Here is an 18426-nt window from a genome sequence, read left to right on the forward strand (position 1 = left end):
GACCCTGGGATCATGACCTGAGCCGAAGGCAGAGGCTTTAACCCACTGAGCCACCCAGGTACCCCTGGCTTTGATATTGTTTAAAAAATCCTCTAGAAAGTAAAGTGTGTTGATCTTTCAAGAGTCCTATATTGAGCAATAAAAATTGATTCATGCTCTGTGAGAGAGCATCATAAGGCTACATCATTGAACTGGAATATAAACTAACCTTATCACCAAAACCTTTGTGCAATCCTACTTTTCTTGATTCACAATACGATTCTGTCCTTGTTTTACCACGCTCATGGATAAGGAACTCCATACAGTAAACACACTTGTTATAAATGTATATCTAGAACTGTGGAAAGAAAGAGAGAGAGGAAGGAAGAAAGGAAAGAAGGAAGGAAGAGGGGAAGGGAGGGTGGGGAGAAGAGTGGCAGGGAGGTGAGGAGGGTGGGAGGGAGAGAAGGAGTGAGTGAGTTAGTTGAGTGTAAAAAAGGAGGTCATAGCTGACCCCTGAGGGCAGTGTGTCCCTACTCCTTGCCTACGCTTTCAACAGTGTACAAATGTCTTTGATACTTTTACTGAGTTGCATGTTGGGTAGCCTGGCCCACAGTTCAGAGAAGCTCAAATCAACGTCCTTAGAGCCCATGGTCACTGTGGGTCCCAGCGGTGGAGGTGCTTACCCATACTCATCTTGATTGGCAGGTTTTCTCTGCTTGCTGCTTCCACTAGATGTCTCCGGACTTCCATCACCGCCTCTTTGTGCCTGGTGCTCAGTAAGGCTTCCCACAGAGCTCTGGCAGCTGTGTCACTGCCATAAAACCACAAAAGAGCTTTAGAATAAATGTCTACTGGATAACGAGAAGAGTCAAAAGCAAAATAATTTCTTAAATATCCTTTCTGAGCACTAATATAGCCTTTCCTACTGATGGGCTTTAAGTATTCAGATTAAATGAAGAATATCTAATCCACTTTATTCAGTACAAAATATTGAGAAATTAAGGAGATAATAAAATCAACCCCCCCCCTTTTGGGGGCGGGGGAGTAAAGCAACACTGTGCTATGAGAAGTATGAGAAAAGTGTACGATAAATTGTTTGGAGATTTGCACTCAAAAATATTTCAGAGTATAATTCAACATTGCTAGAGGAACATATAAATGGTTTGTAAGACAAAATTAAAAACCTGTCTAAAAATGATTTGTCAGTGATTATAAGCATATCCGTTTGAGATAGCATACTTATCAGGGAAACACAAAGCAATGAGCAATGAGAATTCCTGTTCCAAAACTACTCAATAGACTGCCTAATGAATGGGTTTTGTACTGAATGAAAGTCAGGAATTAGGCTAAGTGACTGTGGCCTTAAGTAGCCCACTTTGGGCCTTAGGTTATAAGGCTGGCACTTCAGAAGCCTTTACAATTAACCGTTGATCCAGCACGAAGCAATGCATTATGCACGGTCTCATCTGGGCTCCCTTTTCCAACAGCCCTCTGTCTCACCCACCATGCCATGCCCAAATTATAAATGAGTACAGTGTTCTTTCCGGAAGATCTCTCATGTAGCCAAGTATACACGTTTGTAGTAACGCTTTAAAAACTGAGTATAAAAAAACAAAGATGACGTCTGTCCTTTTCTGAGGATATTTTCCCTCCACTTAAAGCCCCATTAACACCTCCTACTATCCAGTGAGGAACAGTTTGAAAATGAATGCATTTTTGAGAGGTTAGTTTTAAAAAATTATATCTAACATGACACCAATTTAACTTTAAAGTTATACCTAATGAGGTGTATCTTTCAAGTGTGAATTTCATTTAGAATAATGGAATGATGCGTTCCAGCACTGAGTTTAATATCTGGCACACAATAATCTTTCATTAATTAGTACTGTTTTTATGACCCTTTATTTTTTCTGATTGAACTATCATCACTGCTCAACATACTCTACTTGTTTTGCTCCGATCAAAACTGTCATCATTATAACTCAGCATCCAATATTCTAAGTTTAATTTAAATGAGATGGTAAACTATCCGCCAAGTGCTCATCTCAGTGGTTGCAACATAGATCAAAATGAGGTACAAGCTCAAAATGAGGCTGAAAAATTATCCCCCCCGCCAAAAATGTGGTAAGAAGCAGGTCCATGCTTGCAAAGATTTTTCTGGTAGCACAGAGCAAGGGCTCTAATCCTGGCATGGAGAATGGGGACTCAAAGAATGATTTCCACTGGAAATGATTAGCAAGTACAGAGATATGTAAGCTCTAAAAAGCAGCCATGGCAAGAAGTTGTAACTCGGTCTGGGAAGGAAAATGGTCCAGTCTTCAAGGAGGATATAAAAGCTTCATCACAAAACAAGAAAATAAGAGGGAGAGGGACATTTCAGACATTTTGTTTCAATACAAAGTCCCACATACATGGCACTGAAGAGGACTGTTTTACTCCATGCCCGGATGCAGGGGGGAGGGCAGGAGAAGTCAGGGAAAAGGGGGAGGAAGGAGCTACTCTACATACAGTCCTGCATTCCCTGCCAAGGCTTATCATTCCGCAGGTGACAGGAAGCCAAGGAGTGTGCAACAGATTTCACATTCTGAAAAGAGCGGCACAGCTTAGCAGTAATGAAAACAGTCTTTATCATCATTCAAAATGAGCTCTATATCCTATGGGGCTTTGGGAAGACTATATAACGTCCCCCAAAGTCTGAAGGCAATAGAGAACCACTAAAGTATTCTGAGTGGGGGAGGTATACTTCCAGGTTCCCCAGCTACAGTCCACAATTGTTCCTTGTGTTTGTTCTCCCAAAGCACCTCTCCCCAAATCACACAGATTTCTCATGTATCTTCAACTCGACACACAACTTCTGGAGTAGAACCTCACTGCCCTCCTCTTTTCTATGAGAGTACGCATTTTGCTAATACAGAGTGTCTCTAAAATCACAGTGGGTTATGTAATAATGTGGTTGCCCCATGGGATTAGCATAGTGGTTAAAATGTGGGATTTGGGAGGAGAAAAAAATCTGCATTCAAACTCTGACCATTCTGCCCTTTACCCGTAACATCTACACAGCCTCTCTGATCTTGTCCAGGCACTCCAAGCACAGGGACCCCTTCTCCTCCTTTGCCAGGAATGTTCTTCCTTTACAAAGTGTCTGCTGAAATGTCGCCTTATCAGAGAGGTCCCCCTTACTATCCCGTATAAAGAAGTGACGACAGCCCAACCTGGCATCTTACCCTGGCACTCCTCCCCCTTCCTGGGGCTCACTGTTCTACATATGCTCTGGCCGAGCATATCTCTCCATGTTTATCTGTTTGTTATCTATCTCCTTCTCAGAAGGTAAGGTCCTTCAAAGAAAGTAGGGGTTTAGTTTTACTCGCTGCTAAGTCCCCACTCCCTAGAACAGTGCCACGCCCCACGGTAGGTATACTCAGTAAATAACTGAATAAGTGAATGAATAATGCTTGCTTGGTGTTTCACCTTGTGCATGTAACTAACTCTGTTTTCCTCCATCTTTTCATCTGTGAGACAGAGGGAACGACAGTGACGACCTCAGAGGACTGATGTAAGGGTTAAATCTGATAATGCACCTCCTGATTCATAATAAATGTAAGTTGATGTGTTTGTTGTGATGGTTGTGCCTATCACTACAATATTGTCTTAAAATTCAATGTGTTCAAGGGTTTGTAATATATTCAGGAACTTCACTTAATGACACTGAGTATTTTTTTCATACAATCCTGATTTGTTCATATCTATTAAAGTCACGTGAGGCTTGTACTCTCTGGCTCTTTTCTGTTGAAACATTTTTACAAGAAATACATAAGGTTCCCATGATCTCTAACACTGATACAGAGTCAGGTCATGCTTCCCTGAAAACTGTTTTGCTGATATAAACAATTTTGATTGTGTAGATACGTGTGACAGTTTCTAATGTTTCTTTCTGAACCAAACAGTTTCCTAAACACACCAAACTGACCCCTACATCATACATGGTCATTTTCGGCTTACCAAGTTTACATGCAGGAACTAATTCTAGCTCCCTGAGAGACTGGCACTGAAGAGGATTAAATTGTACTTACTGGCAGCTCTGCTGTCTCCTGCACCCACTTCTGTTCCAAGTCACTCTCTTACTGCCACGTGATGGTTTACACACTGAATTCTTATATCAGCATCTGAGTTGAGTGTGGGAGTTAATCACTGCCTTTCTCTAATGTGCTCATAAAAATTGATCCAATAGGCATTTCACACCACTGAAGTTTCACATGAAAAAAATTCCTGGTGTCAAATGTTATAAGTCAAGAGAAGTTAATTAAACCCACATGATGATCATACTAGTCCATTTAATGTAATTCTTTATCCTTTCCAACTGTGCAAATATTCTGTTTTCCTGATGATGAATAAACAATACACAGAGTACTATCACAACAGAGCCAGTGTAATAGACTAGTGGTAGGCAGTTCTGTAGAAGCATGCGTTCTGGAACCAAACAATAAAGGGTCTGGTTCTGTGCATTAACCCAGGAGAGTTACTCAACATCTCTGTACATGTCTCCTCCTATGTTAACTTTGGGATGGTAATAGTACCCAGTCAGCAGATTATTATGAGAAGGTACTAATATAACCAGAGCACCTAGAACAATGCCGGGCACATACTAAGTGTTCAATAAATGTATCAGTAGCAGCAGCAGTGGTAGTAATAAGAAAAAAAACACCAAAGGTCAGAATTTTCTCATGAGATATGGAAGAAGGCCTGTTTGGAAATACAATTGTGTTTTCCATATATTTGCATACATGTATGGATAAACACTGCCTGTAGCTTCATTTTCTTTCTTTCTTTTTTTTTTTAAGATTTTATTTATTTATTTGACAGAGAGAGATCACAAGTAGGCAGAGAGGGAGGCAGAGAGAGAGAGAGAGAGGGAAGCAGGCTCCCTCTGAGCAGAGAGCCCGATGCGGGACTCGATCCCAGGACCCTGAGATCATGACCTGAGCCGAAGGCAGCGGCTTAACCCACTGAGCCACCCAGGTGCCCCTGTAGCTTCATTTTCTAATATGAAAAGGTTAACAATCCATAACACACAATTCATGATACACATACTAAAAACTCCAACTCAAGCAATCCTCCTGTATATGACATCCTGAGATAAAGAATTTTGATTTTCATAAATAAAATAGGAACCTTTTCTATAGATTACTTCAAGACTTACAGCTATAGTAAGCAAAACTTTTTAAAAGAAATAATCCAGTTTAAAAACAGGCAGAAAACATGAATAGATGTTTTTCCAAGGATGACATATGGATGGCCAGACACATGAAAAGAGGCTCAACATCACTCATCATCAGGCAAATACAAATCAAAACTATGGTGAGATACCACCTTACACCTGTCAGAATGGCTAAATTAAAGAAGGTTTTATGCAATGACTTCTGTGCCAGCTTCTTGCCTCATTAATTATATTGAAATTCTGCACACTGCACACAACAGGATATTTTAAAACTAGAATTGTTACTTATAGGAGGAGTTCAGATTCCATAAATATTTCCAGACTGACTTACAAAGTGCATGTATGATTTCTGGGGTAGAAGTGAACATTAAAGGTGGTAGTAACTTAATCATCTTTATATCTTCAGCAGGATACTACCTCACCCAACACAAACACATGAAAATCTGTTTTTGTTTTTTGAAGGCACCTAAAGAAAATTTTATAATATTCCTGAGAAAAACACTACAGCTTCAAACAAATCAAACTGCTATTAGATCCTACTCATATCTAATCTAAACCCTTTGTGCTTGACTATTAACCTACCTCATCTTGCTTAGTCTTCTGTCTTAAATTCAGGAAAAGCTGAGCAACATCATTTTAATCATCAGACCCACCCCAAAACAGCTTGTTGCTTTATTTCATGGCTAACTTAAGACAGACTTCTGAAAGGTAAATAAAATATAATATTTAAAAATATTTTTAAATACCACCACTACCTTCTCTATTAGAAGCATTTAGGAATCAACAAAACAACGTATGTCTCATTTGACCTTCACATGAGCTAAGCCATGATTGCTGCCCAATTTAAAGAACCTCAGAGAAGCCAAGTGACTTACATAAATACACTTAACCTGTAAGTGACAAAACCAGGACTCACCCCCACCCAGACAACTGGCTTCTGAGCTTGTTATCTTTCTACTAAACCTTGTCATGCTTGTATTATGCAAATCATCAAAGAGAAGTGATTACATAGAATGTCAGTAATTTTAAAGTCTTCATATTGGTTTTCTTTAATAATCCTTAATATATCCTCAATTCTCCGTGTAAGTTTATATGTAAGCCTCACACAAGATAGAATGGAATAGAGTGAAAAGTGAAGTAGATTCATATTACCTCATAAAACAGGAAAAGCTTGCTCTCAGGATTTGGCACTTTTTGTTTTAAGCAATATTGTAGGAGAAAGGGGAAGACGGTGGAGGAATAGGGGACTCTAGTTTCATCTGGTCCCTAGAATTCTGCTAGAGAGCTATCAAATCACTCTGAACACCTGTGCACTCAACCAGAGATCTAAGAAAGGAATTGCTACAATTCTACAAATAGAAAAGCAACCCTTTTGGGCAAGGTAGGAGGTGCAGAGAAGTGAAGTGAAGTGAAGTGAAGAGAAGTGAAGAGAAGTGAAGCCATATATCAGGAGATAAACTGGAGTGGGAAGGAGCCTCCTTAAGCCAGCTACCAGAAAGTGATACAGCAGCAGAACGCAAAATCAGAACTTTTAGAAATCTGCTCTGGTGAGGCATGGCCATGATTGAGAGACACTCAGGTGGCAAAGCAGGGCAGAATTCTAGGTGGGACAGTATGGTCTCGGGACCCCTGGGGTTACAGGAAGAACAAGATTGCGTGAGTATGGCAGAGTTTGCAGGCACCAGAACAGGGAAGCTGGTTGCAATCAGCAAGCCCAGGAGTGGGCTCAGCTCAGTGTTGCCATAAACAGTCAGGCTACTGCTCTCTGAGCAGGGGCCCAGCAAGAAGCAGAACCGAGGTGAGACCCTCCTTCCTTCCCCAGGGAGAAGGGACATGGGTGTGCGCTGCAGGAGGCTGCAAAGTTTGCAGACTCCAAACAGCGTCAGGTGCCTGAGATAAAAATGCTTGGTCACAGGCTGGGTGAACACAGTGCAGACGGAAACCAAGGAGATAGGAGTGATTTGCTGCTTTTCCCTGAGGGCACTTGAGGAGTGGGGCCACCATCTTTCAGCTCTGGGGCTGGAGATTGGGGATGTGACCATTTGTTTTTTTTTAACCCTCTAAAGGAGCACAGAAAACCTTCAGGGAACAAAAGCCACATAAAACAATGTGGAGCCACTTATTTAGCCCTGACCCCCTGGCAAGGGTGGTGCAGTTCTGCCCGGGGCAAAGAAACCTGAAATTCAGTGCAACAGGCCCCTTCCCCAAGAAGATCAGCAGGAACATCTGGCTAAGACCAAGTTTACTACTCAATGAGAACTATAAAACTCCAGCACTAGGGGAAAATAGAATATAGAATTCGGGGGGGGGGGGGTCCTCGTGATTCTTTAGTCTTTTAATTTTAATTTCTTTTCTTTTTCCTTTTCAACTAATTTCTTATTTCACCAACTCTTTTCTTAAGTCTTTTTTATTTTTTGTTTTTGAAACTATATTCTAGTCTTTCATTATATTTAATTTTATTTTTATATATGTATAAGTTTTTCTTTCTTTATAATTTTGGGATATAGTTTCTCCTAACAGGACAAAATACACCCAGAATCAAGTACATTATTGCTCTGCTCTGTTCATCTGTCTGATAATATTCTTTCTCTTTTTGTTTCTTTTTAAGTCCTTTTTAATTTTCATTTTTTACAGTTACATTCAATCCTTTCATTGTATTTTATTTTATTTTTGTGTGTGTGTATAGATAGATAGATAGATAGATATATCTCTCTATATATATAGAGAGAGATATATCTATCTATCTATCTATCTATATATATAGAGAGATCTATCTATCTATCTATCTATATAAGTTTTTCTTTCTTTACAATTCTGGGCTCCAGTTTTCTAACAAACAGACCAAAAATACACTCAGGATCTAGTGTATATAGTGTATTGCTTTGTTTTGTTCACCTGTCAGATTATATTCTCTTTTTTTTTTTTTTTCCTTCTCAGTTTCTGGTCCTGGTCTCTTCTAATCTGTTTTGTGTATAATTTTCTGGGGTCACTGTTGTTATTTTATTATTTTCTTCTCTCATTCTTCCCTGGACAGAATGATAAGATGGAATAAACTTCCCTCTAAAAAGAAAATAAGAGGCAGTACTGACTGCCAGACACCTAACCTGTATGAATATAAGATGATGGAACTAGAGTTCAGATTAATGATTATAAGCATACTAGCTGGGTTTGAAATAAGCTTAGAAGGCACTAGAGAACTGCTTTCTGGAGAAATAAAAGAACTAAGATCTAATCAGGTCAAATTCAAAAAGGCTATTAATGACATGCAATAAAAAAATGGAAGCTCTAACTGCTAGGAGAAATAAGGCAAAAGAGAGAATTAGTTATACAGATGTCAAAATGGAGAATAAAGAAGCTGAGAAAAAGAGAGAGAATTACTGGATCACAAGGGGAGAATTCAAGAGGTAAGTGATATCATAAAGTGAAACAGTATTAGAATAATTGGGGTCCCAGAAAAAGAAGAAAGAGAGTGGTGGGGGTGGGGAGGTAATATTGAAGCAAATTACAGCTGACAGCTTCCTTAATCTGAGGAAGGAAACAGGCATTCAAGTCCAGGAGGCACAGAGAACCCCCCTAAAAATAAATAAAAATTGGTAAACACCTCAACATATAATAGTGAAGCTTGCAAATTTCAGAGACAAAGAAAAAAATCCTGAAAGTAGCTCAGGAGAGTTCCTTAACCTACAAGGGTAGAAACATAAGATGAGCAGCACACCTATACACAGGCAGGCAGGCCGGCCAGAAAGGACTGGCTTGATACATTCAGGGTGTTAAATGAGAAAAATATGCAGTCAAGAATGCCTTACCCAGCAAGGCTGTCATTCAGAATACAAGGAGAGATAAAGAGCTTCCAGGACAAACAGAAACTAAAAGAATTTGTGATCACTAAAGCAGCTCTGCAAGAAATATAAAATATTAAAGGGGATGATTCAAGCAAAGACAGAGCCCAAAAGTAACACAGACCAGAAAGAAACAGAGACAATATACAGAAACAGTGACTTTATAGGTAACACAATGACACTAAATTCATATCTTTCAACAGTTACTCTGAATATAAATGGGCTAAAAGCCCCAACCACAAGACACAGGGTATCAGATTGGATAAAAAAACAAGACTCATCGATATGTTGTCTGCAAGAGACTCATTTTAGGCCCAAAGACACCTCCAGATTGAAAATGAGGGGGTGGAAAACGATTTACCATGCTAATGGACATCAAAAGGAAGTGGGGTTGGCAATCCTTATATCAGACAAATTAGATTTTAAACCAAAGACTGTAAAAGAGGTGAGAAGGACACTATATCACACTTAAAGGGTCTGTCCAGCTGAAAGATCTAACAATAGTAATTGTACGTATTTATGTCCCTAACATGGGAGCAGTCAATTATATGAACCAATTAATAAAAAAAATAAACACATTAATAATAACGCAATAATATTAGGGGACTATAACACTCTACCTACAGCAATGGATATCTAAGCAGAAGATTAACAAGGAAACAATGAGCTAGATGGACTTCAAAGATATATTCAGAGCATTCCATCCTAAAGCAATAGAATACACATTCTTCTCGAATGCACATGGAACATTCTCAGAACAGATCACATACTAGGTCAGAAGTCAGGTCTCAACCAGTACCAAAGATTAGGATCATTCCCTATATACTTTCAGAACACAATGCTTTGACACTTGAACTCAATCACATGAGAAAATTTGGAAAGAACTCAAATACGTAGAGGTTAAAGAGCATCCTACTAAGAAATGAACAGGTCAACCAGGCAATAAAAGAAGAATTTTAAAAATTCTTGGAAACAAGTTAAAATGAAAATACAACTGTTTAAACCCTTTGGGAGGCAGCAAAAGCAGTCCTAAGAGGGAAGTATATAGCAATATGAGCCTTTCTCAAGAAATAAGAAAGGTTTCAAATACACAACCTAACCTTACATGTTAAAGAGCTGGAGAAAGAACAGCAAATGAAGCCTAAATGCAGCAGAGAAGAGAATTAGTAAAGATTAGCACAGAAATCAATGAAATAAAAACCAAAAGAACAGTAGATCAATGGCACTAGGAGTTGGTTCTTTGTAAGAATTAATAAGATCAACAAACCCCTGGCCAGATTTACCAAAAAGAAAAGAGAAAGGACCCAAATAAATAAAATCATGAATGAAAGAGTAGTGATTACAACCAACACCAAAGAAATACAATTATAAGAACATATTATGAGCAACTACATGCCAAGAAATTAGGCAGTCGGTAAGAAATGAATGCATTCCTAGAAATGTAAAAGCTACCAAAACTAAAACAGGAAGAAACAAAACCTGAACAGACCCATAACCAGCAAGGAAATTAAAACACTAATCAAAAATCTCCCAACAAAAATAGTCCAAGGCAGATGGCTTACCAGGGGAATTCTACCAAACATTCAAAGATACCTATTCCTCTGAAGCTGTTCAAAAAATAGAAATGGAAGGAAAACCTTCTAACCCTTCCGTGAGGCCAGAATTACCTTGATCTCAAAACCAAAGACCACACTAAAAAGGAAAATTACAGACCAATATCCCTGAAGAACATGGATGTAAAAATTCTCACCAAGATACTAGTCAATAGGATCCAAAAGTACATTAAAAGGATCCACCACAAACAAATGGGATTTATTCCTGGGCTACAAGAGTGGTTCAACATCTACAAATCAATCAATGTGATACACCACATCATTAAAAGAAAGGACAAGAACCATATGATCCTCTCAATAGATGCAGAAAAAGCATTTGACAAAGTAGCATCCTTTCTTGCTAAAACTCTTTATAGTGCAGGGATGGAGGGAACATACCTCACTCAATATCATAAAAGCCATATACAAAAAGCCCACAGTGAATATCATTTAAGGGAAAAACTAAGAGTTTTTCCCCTAAAGTCAGAAACATGGCAGGCATATCCACTATCACCACTGCTGTTCAACACAGTACTAGAAGCCCTAGTCTCAGCAATCAGACAACAAAAAGAGATAAAAGGCATCCAAATTGGCAAAGAAGTCAAACTCTCACTCTGCAGATGATATGATACTTTACTAAAAACCCAAAAGACTTCACTAAAAAATTGCTAGATTTCGTACAGGAATTCAGCAAAGTGGCAGGATATAAAATCAATGCACAGAAATCAGTTGCATTTCTATACACTAACAATGAGACAGAAGAAAGAGAAATTAGGGAGTCTATCCCATTTAAAATAGCACCAAAAAACATAAGATACCTAGGCATAAACATAACCAAAGAGGCAAAGGAACTATACTCAGGAAACTATAGAATACTCATGAAAGAAACTGAGGAAGACACAAAGAAATAGAAAAATGTTCTATGCTCATGGGTTGTAAGAACAAATGTTATTAAAATGTCTATGCTACCTAGAGCAATTTATACAGTCAATGCAATCCCTATCAAAATACTATCAACTTTTTTCAGAGAGCTGAAACAAATAATCCTAAAATTTGTATGGAACCAGCAAAGACCCTGAATAGCCAAAGGAATGTTGAAAAAGAAAACCAAAGTGGGAGGCATCACAATTCTGGACTTGAAGCTCTATTACAAAGCTATAATCATCAAGACAATATGGTACTGACACAGAAACAGACACATACATCAATGGAATAGAACAGAAAACCCAGAAATAGACCCTCAACTCTATAGTCAACTAATCTTTGATAAAGCAGGAATGACTATCCAATGGAAAAAAGACAGTCTCTTCAACAAATGGTGCTTGGAAAATTGGACAGCCACATGCAGAAGAATGAAATTAGGCCATTTCCTTACACCATACACAAAAACAGACTCAAAATGGATGAAAGACCTAAATGTGAGACAGTGATCCTTCAAAATCCTAGAGGAGAAGGCAGGCAGCAACCTCTTCAATATCAGCCACAGTGACTTCTTGCGAAAGGCAAGGGAAAAAAAGGCAAAAATGACTATTAGGACTTCATCAAGATAAAAAGCTTTTGCACAGCAAAGGAAACAGTCAACAAAACCAAAAGACAACCAAAAGAATGAGAGAAGATATTTGCAAATGACATATCAGATAAAGGGCTGGTATCCAAAATCTATAAAGAACTTATCAAACTCAACACCCAAAGAACAAATAATCCAGTCAAAAAATGGGCAGAAGACATGAACAGACATTTCTCCAAAGAAGACATACAAATGGCCAACAGACACATGAAAAAGTGCTCAACTTCACTTGGCATTAGGGAAATAAAAACCAAAACCACAATGAGATACCACCTCACACTCATCAGAATGGCTAAAATTAACCACTCAGGAAACAAGAGATGTTGCTGAGGATGTGGAGAAAGGGGAAACTTCTTACATGGTTGGTGGGAATGCAAACTGATGCAGTCACTCTGGAAAACAGTATGGAGGTTCCTCATATGGTTGAAAATAGAGCTACCCTATGACCCAGCTATTGTACTACTGGGGATTTACCCCAAAGATACTCATGTAGTGATTTGAAGGGGCACCTGTATCCCAATGTTCATAGCCGCAGTGTCCATAATAGTCAAACTATGGGAAGAGCCCAGATGTCCTTCAACAGATGAATGGATAAAGAAAATGTGGAATATATATGGTATGTGCATACACATACACACACACACACACACACACACACACACACACACCATGGAATACTACTCAGCCATCAAAAATCAATGAAATCTTGGAGGAGCCAGGGTGGCTCAGTTGGTTAAGTGTCTACCTTCAGCTCAGGTCATGATCCCAGGGTCCTACAGTCAAGCCCCCTGTGCAGCTCCCTGCTGAGCAGAGAGCTTGCTTCTGCCCCTACTCCTGCTCATGATCTCTCTCTCTGTCTTCAATAAATAAATAAAATCTTTTAAAAAAATGAAATCTTGCCATTTGCAAAGACGTGGTTGGAACTAGAGGGTGTTATGCTAAGCAAAATAAGTCAATCAGAGAAAGACAATTATCACATGAGCTCGCTGATAAGTGAGCTGATGAGTGTTTAAGAAACAAAACAGAGGATCATAGGGGAAGAGAGAAAAAAATAAAGCAAGACAAATCAGCAAGGGAGACAAACCATAAGAGACTCTTAAGCATAGGAAACAAGCTGAGGGTTGCTGGAGGGAAGAGGGGTGGAGAGATGTGGTAACTGGGTGACAGGCATTAAGGAGGGTACATGATGTAATGAGCACTGGATATTATATAAGACTGATGAATCACTGACCTCTACTACTAAAACCAATAATACATTATATGTTAACTGAATTTAAATAAAAATAAAAATAAATTTTTAAAAGACTGATTAATCAATAAACTCTACCTCTGAAACTAATAATATACTATATTTTAATTAATTAAATTGAAATATTAAAAAATTTTTAAATTAAAAAAAATATATCATATTATTCCCCTTGTAGTTCACCCCTAGCCATTGACAGTCATTTTGCTACACAACTGCAGTCATTTTCCAATTTTATTTAGCTTTCTTTAAATGTTTCCCACCATGGCTTTGCTCAGTTTTAAATATTTCAGCATAAATATCATTTATATAACTGAAAAGGCAAAAAACTAAAGTCTAATAAATTGCCTTAGCATAGTACTTGTAATCTAGCTCTTATCTGCTGTTCATTATATCCTTGGGAAAGACAGTAGGAGAAATGGCCTCTAGCTATTTGACCACTGGTAAAAAGACAAAATGAAGCCACTTGCCTAACACATCCATTGTAAATAAGAAAGGAGGCAAGGTTTAGAGTTTGGGGCCACCACTCAAAGGGCTATAGACTGCTTCCATGACCTTGGGCAATTAAATTAATCTTTCTTATTATTTTCATTTCTTGAGAACTCACTATATCATAGCCAACATGACTATATTATCTCATTGAATAGCAACTCTCCAGAATAAGTATCACTGCCTCATTTTATAAGAAAGTTGATTCTTAAAGAGATGAAATAACTTGCCCAAATCACATAGCCAATAAGCGCAGATGTGAACCCAGGTCCCTGTGAACTCCAAAATCCATTTACTAACCATGTTAGTACACTATTCGGTAAAATAAAAGGCTTGAACTAGAATGCTAATTTCTTAGATTTCTAACAAGTTATTATCTATATGGTTTCCATTATGTCCTGGTATTCCAAGTTCATTTTTTTAAAAAGTATCATTTTTTAAAAAAAGATTTATTTATTTCAGAGAGAGAGAGAGAGAGAGAGAGAGAGAGTGTGTGTGTGTGTGTGTGTGTGTGTGTGTGAAAGAGAAAGAGAGAGAGAGAGGAGGGGAAGGGGCAGAGGGAGAGGGAGAAAAATCCTCAAGCGGACTCCCCACTGAGTGTGGAACCCCACATGGGGCTCCATCCCAGGACCCTGAGATCGTGACCTGAGCCAAAATCCAGAGTCGGTCACTTAACCAACTAAGCTACGCAAGTTCCCACACAGGTATCAATTTGATTAACTTTGTGACACTCGAGTAAAAGATAGGTGAATATTCCATCCTGTTATTTCTTTTATTAAAACCCTCTTCTTTCTCACAAATCCAGTGATAATAATAGTTAATAAAAGAACATTCCCAACAGCTTGTAGAATTTATTAAACAATTTCTACCCTTTTCTCTGTTTTTAAAGCCAAGTTTTCCAATGAGAAAAATTTCATTTCATTTTAGGTACTTGAAAACAATTTTTTTTCAATAGATTCCTTGAAATACACAATATAAGGCAAGATATTTGTCCTATGAAAAGATGTGTCTTATTACTATGAAATTTAATTAATTTCAATATTGTCAGTAACTATATAAAATGTTACAAAATGTATGCTCTTTTTTGATAAACTGATTATCTTGTCATCTTGTATTATCTTAAAAATTAAACTATTTGTCATGTTTGAGGAAGACTGTAAGCCAACAAGATACATATAATAATAACCTGCTAGAATTAGCTTTTCTGAATGTCAGGAAACTTCTGTACACAAAGATATGTTCCTTTCAGTTAATTCCTGGCTCTTTATTCACCAGAATTACTCAACTGTAAATGAAATCTTAGAAGCTGCCTTGGTTTGGCATGTATAAAATGTCAAATGCAGACTGCTAGAACCCCACAGGAAATATTCCTCACCAAATAAAATATCAAGAGGACAGCATTAATTTTTAAGAGATGGCTGAATGTTGAATCACAGTGCTACCTCAGTCAAGTGGAAGGCATGCAATTAAGAGACTGAGGATGAAACGTGAATGCACACCATTGTCTTGTGACTAAACGCAGAGAAATGGCTTCTTCATGGAGTGCACGGAAGTTATATGCACTCACAGGACTTGCGGTAATAGTCACAGTATTCCAACAGAAATTCAATGATAACAGCTACAACAACCACAAAGCATTATCAAATAAGTTTAACCAAAGAGCAGTCTGAGTCATAGTTCTCCACAGCAGGAAATAACAGCTTCCACCAGTGGTGAGCTTGATGAGCTCTGAAGGTAGGTTTGCTCATTAAGTTATTCACAGAGCTTTCAACAGTCATCTTTCCTCTTGACTACTTTTCTAAACAATTACCTCATATTTAACAAAATTGTCCATTAACCTTCATCTCAGTAGAAGAGAAAACAGTTAAACACAGAAAGATATATGAAATAGACCCTTGGCACTGGAAAGCAGTCCTTCCCCCATTCTTTCTTTCAGAATAGGAGCCCTTCCTGTGGGCCAACCACAGCTGCTAGTGGGCCTCCAGGGCCCTGCTCTCATGGAGCTAGCAATCTAGCAGGGAACCTGGAACTGAGCATTCTCCTACAGAGGTGACAAAGCAGAGAGTGGGAGCTCTAAGAGAGTACAGCACCTAACCAGGTCTGGGTGTGGAGGTGGCAGGCAGAGGGTGGCTGAGGATGTGATAACGAGCCCCAAAAGAGGAGTAGCAGTTGGCTAGTTAAAGACTGGAACAAGAGATGCCCTTCAACAGATGAATGGGTAAAGATGTGGTTCATATATACAATGGAATATTACTCAGCCATCAGAAAGGATGAATACCTACCATTTGCATCGACATGGATGGAACTGGAGGGGATTATGCTAAGTGAAATAAGTCAAGCAGAGAAAGACAATTATCATACGATTTCACTCATATGTGGAACATAAGGACTAGTGTGGAGGACCACAGGGGAAGGGAGGGAAAACTGAATGGGAAGAGAATTTGAGACCTTTTCAAGGAAATGAGACGTATGAATGGAGCATAAAGATCTTATATGTCACTGCCCTCAGCTTATGGCAAATCCTACCCAAGGCCTGGTAACCCACGTTAGGACTGTAGACTTTCTTCCAAGGGAAACTGAAGGGTTCTCAGCAACAGACTGACCTGATCACATTTGCCTTAAAAAGATCACTCACTGTAGAGAATGGATCTCAGTTCTGGATGAGAGGCTACTACATAGTCCAAGCAAGAACTGAGGATGGCTTGAACTAGAGAGATCTCCTAAAACTATCAGATCATATCATTCCCCCTCAAAACCCTTCCATGCTTCCCATTACGATTACACTAAAATCCAAGTTCATTATTTATGTACAACTTCATCTCTTACCTTCTCAGCTTCATCCATTAGGCTTCAGTAATACTGGCCTGATTTCAGCCTCTTGAATGGGTCAAAATGTAATCCCAACTCAGGCCTTTGTATTTGCTATTCCTTTGCCTATAACCTTCTTCTTCCAGATGTTTACTAATAAGGTCTCATTCATTCAACAGACATTTATTAAATACCTATCAATTGCTAGTTCTGTTCTAGATACCACTCAAGGGTTCACTCCTTGACCACTCTGGCTAATGTAGCCCTTTGTTTTTTTAAGGTTTTATCTTTAAGTAATCTCCACGTCCAATATGGGGCTCAAATTCACAACTCCGAGATCAAGAGTTGCCTGCTCCACTGACTGAGCCAGCCAGGTAGCCCGCTAATATGGCCCTTCTTATTACAAATCCCACCTGCCTTATTTATTTATAACACTAGTCACCAACTCGAATTATGTGTTATTAAAGAAAATTTGTTTTCATGACTTGGAAGAGGTCAAAGGGTGTTAAGAACAGAAGCATTCTGGCTTTATCAGAATGTCAGCATGGCCCATGGATGGCAGGGCACTCAGACCACCAACACCCCATGGGCCACAGACCATGCCAGGCACTGGTGGTGCAACAGTGAACAAGGATGAACAAGTCAGGCACAGACCTTCTCTTAACAAGCTTCCTAAATCTGGTTGGAGAAGTAGACATTAAACTAATAATTTTAAGATAATACACTATGAGCTAATTTAGGAAATAAAAGTACGATCGCTGAATGCAAAGATAAAAATGGGGGTGGGGCAAAAGAAAGACCAAATTGTAGAATGACCAAAAGGTGGGAAAGCATTAGTTTGATGATATGAAAGAAGTCTAGTGTAGTAGCTGCAGCCAAGAGTGCGAGCATATAGGAAGGAAGGGAAGAGAAGGAAGGAAGAGGAAAAGATAAAGTCTGAAAAATTACCGGGGAGAAGATCTACGAAGGCCTTCTAAAACAAATTATAAATTGTAGTCTTTACCCAGACGGCAATGGAGAGCCATTAAAGGATTTTTACCAGGGGAGGGTTAGAACCAGATGTACTACTATGCACATGCACGACTAGGTACACTACTGAATAAGAAAAAAAAATATATATATATATATATCCCTAGTCATAAAAATAACCCCCAACTGGACTCTAAAACTATAATGGTTTCAAAGTGTGAAGGTAAAATATAATTTTGATGGAAAGATAATTCTTCCATTTCTTCTTCTTAGAGGTTCTTATGTTGGGTTTCATCCATTTTTTAACAAGTAAGAGTTCCTACTATGCACAGGCTCTATTCTTAGGTAACCGGATACAATAGTGAACAAAACAGACATAAAGCCACTATCCTCATGTAATTCCTGCTCTGTACTTTATTTTCTGAACACAGCTCATGGAAATTGTAAAGGAAAAGGAATTTGAATCAAATGTTTCTTAGAAATCACCCATTATGCTTCACTTTTACAGAGAAGGAAACTGAGACTATGAAACATTAAGTACCTCGTTCAAGGTCATGAGGTCTTGGTGGAAAAGCAGCTATAGCACAATAGTGACTAGAAAATAAAAACTGCACAGAAGCTGCTCAAGAACACCAAAAAAAAAAAAAAAAAAAAAATCACATCAACAGAAACAGTCCTCTCATGGTTTAACAACTGAAAGGAGGAGATTGCTTTCATGA

The 18426-nt window shown here is 38.6% G+C and overlaps 1 protein-coding gene across 1 annotated transcript in view; it reads right to left on the reverse strand.

Moving 5' to 3' along the window:
- SCFD2 (sec1 family domain containing 2) overlaps positions 1-18426 on the reverse strand; it is a 429119-nt gene that overhangs the window by 350175 nt on the left and 60518 nt on the right. The window contains exon 3 of the mRNA XM_080797411.1: positions 666-793. Within this exon, the coding sequence (XP_080653537.1) occupies positions 666-793 (128 nt within the window). The remainder of the gene's footprint in view (positions 1-665; positions 794-18426) is intronic.

The sequence above is a fragment of the Martes martes genome, assembly GCF_963455335.1.
Source record: "Martes martes genome assembly, chromosome: 2".
NCBI classification, from domain to species: Eukaryota; Metazoa; Chordata; class Mammalia; order Carnivora; family Mustelidae; genus Martes; species Martes martes.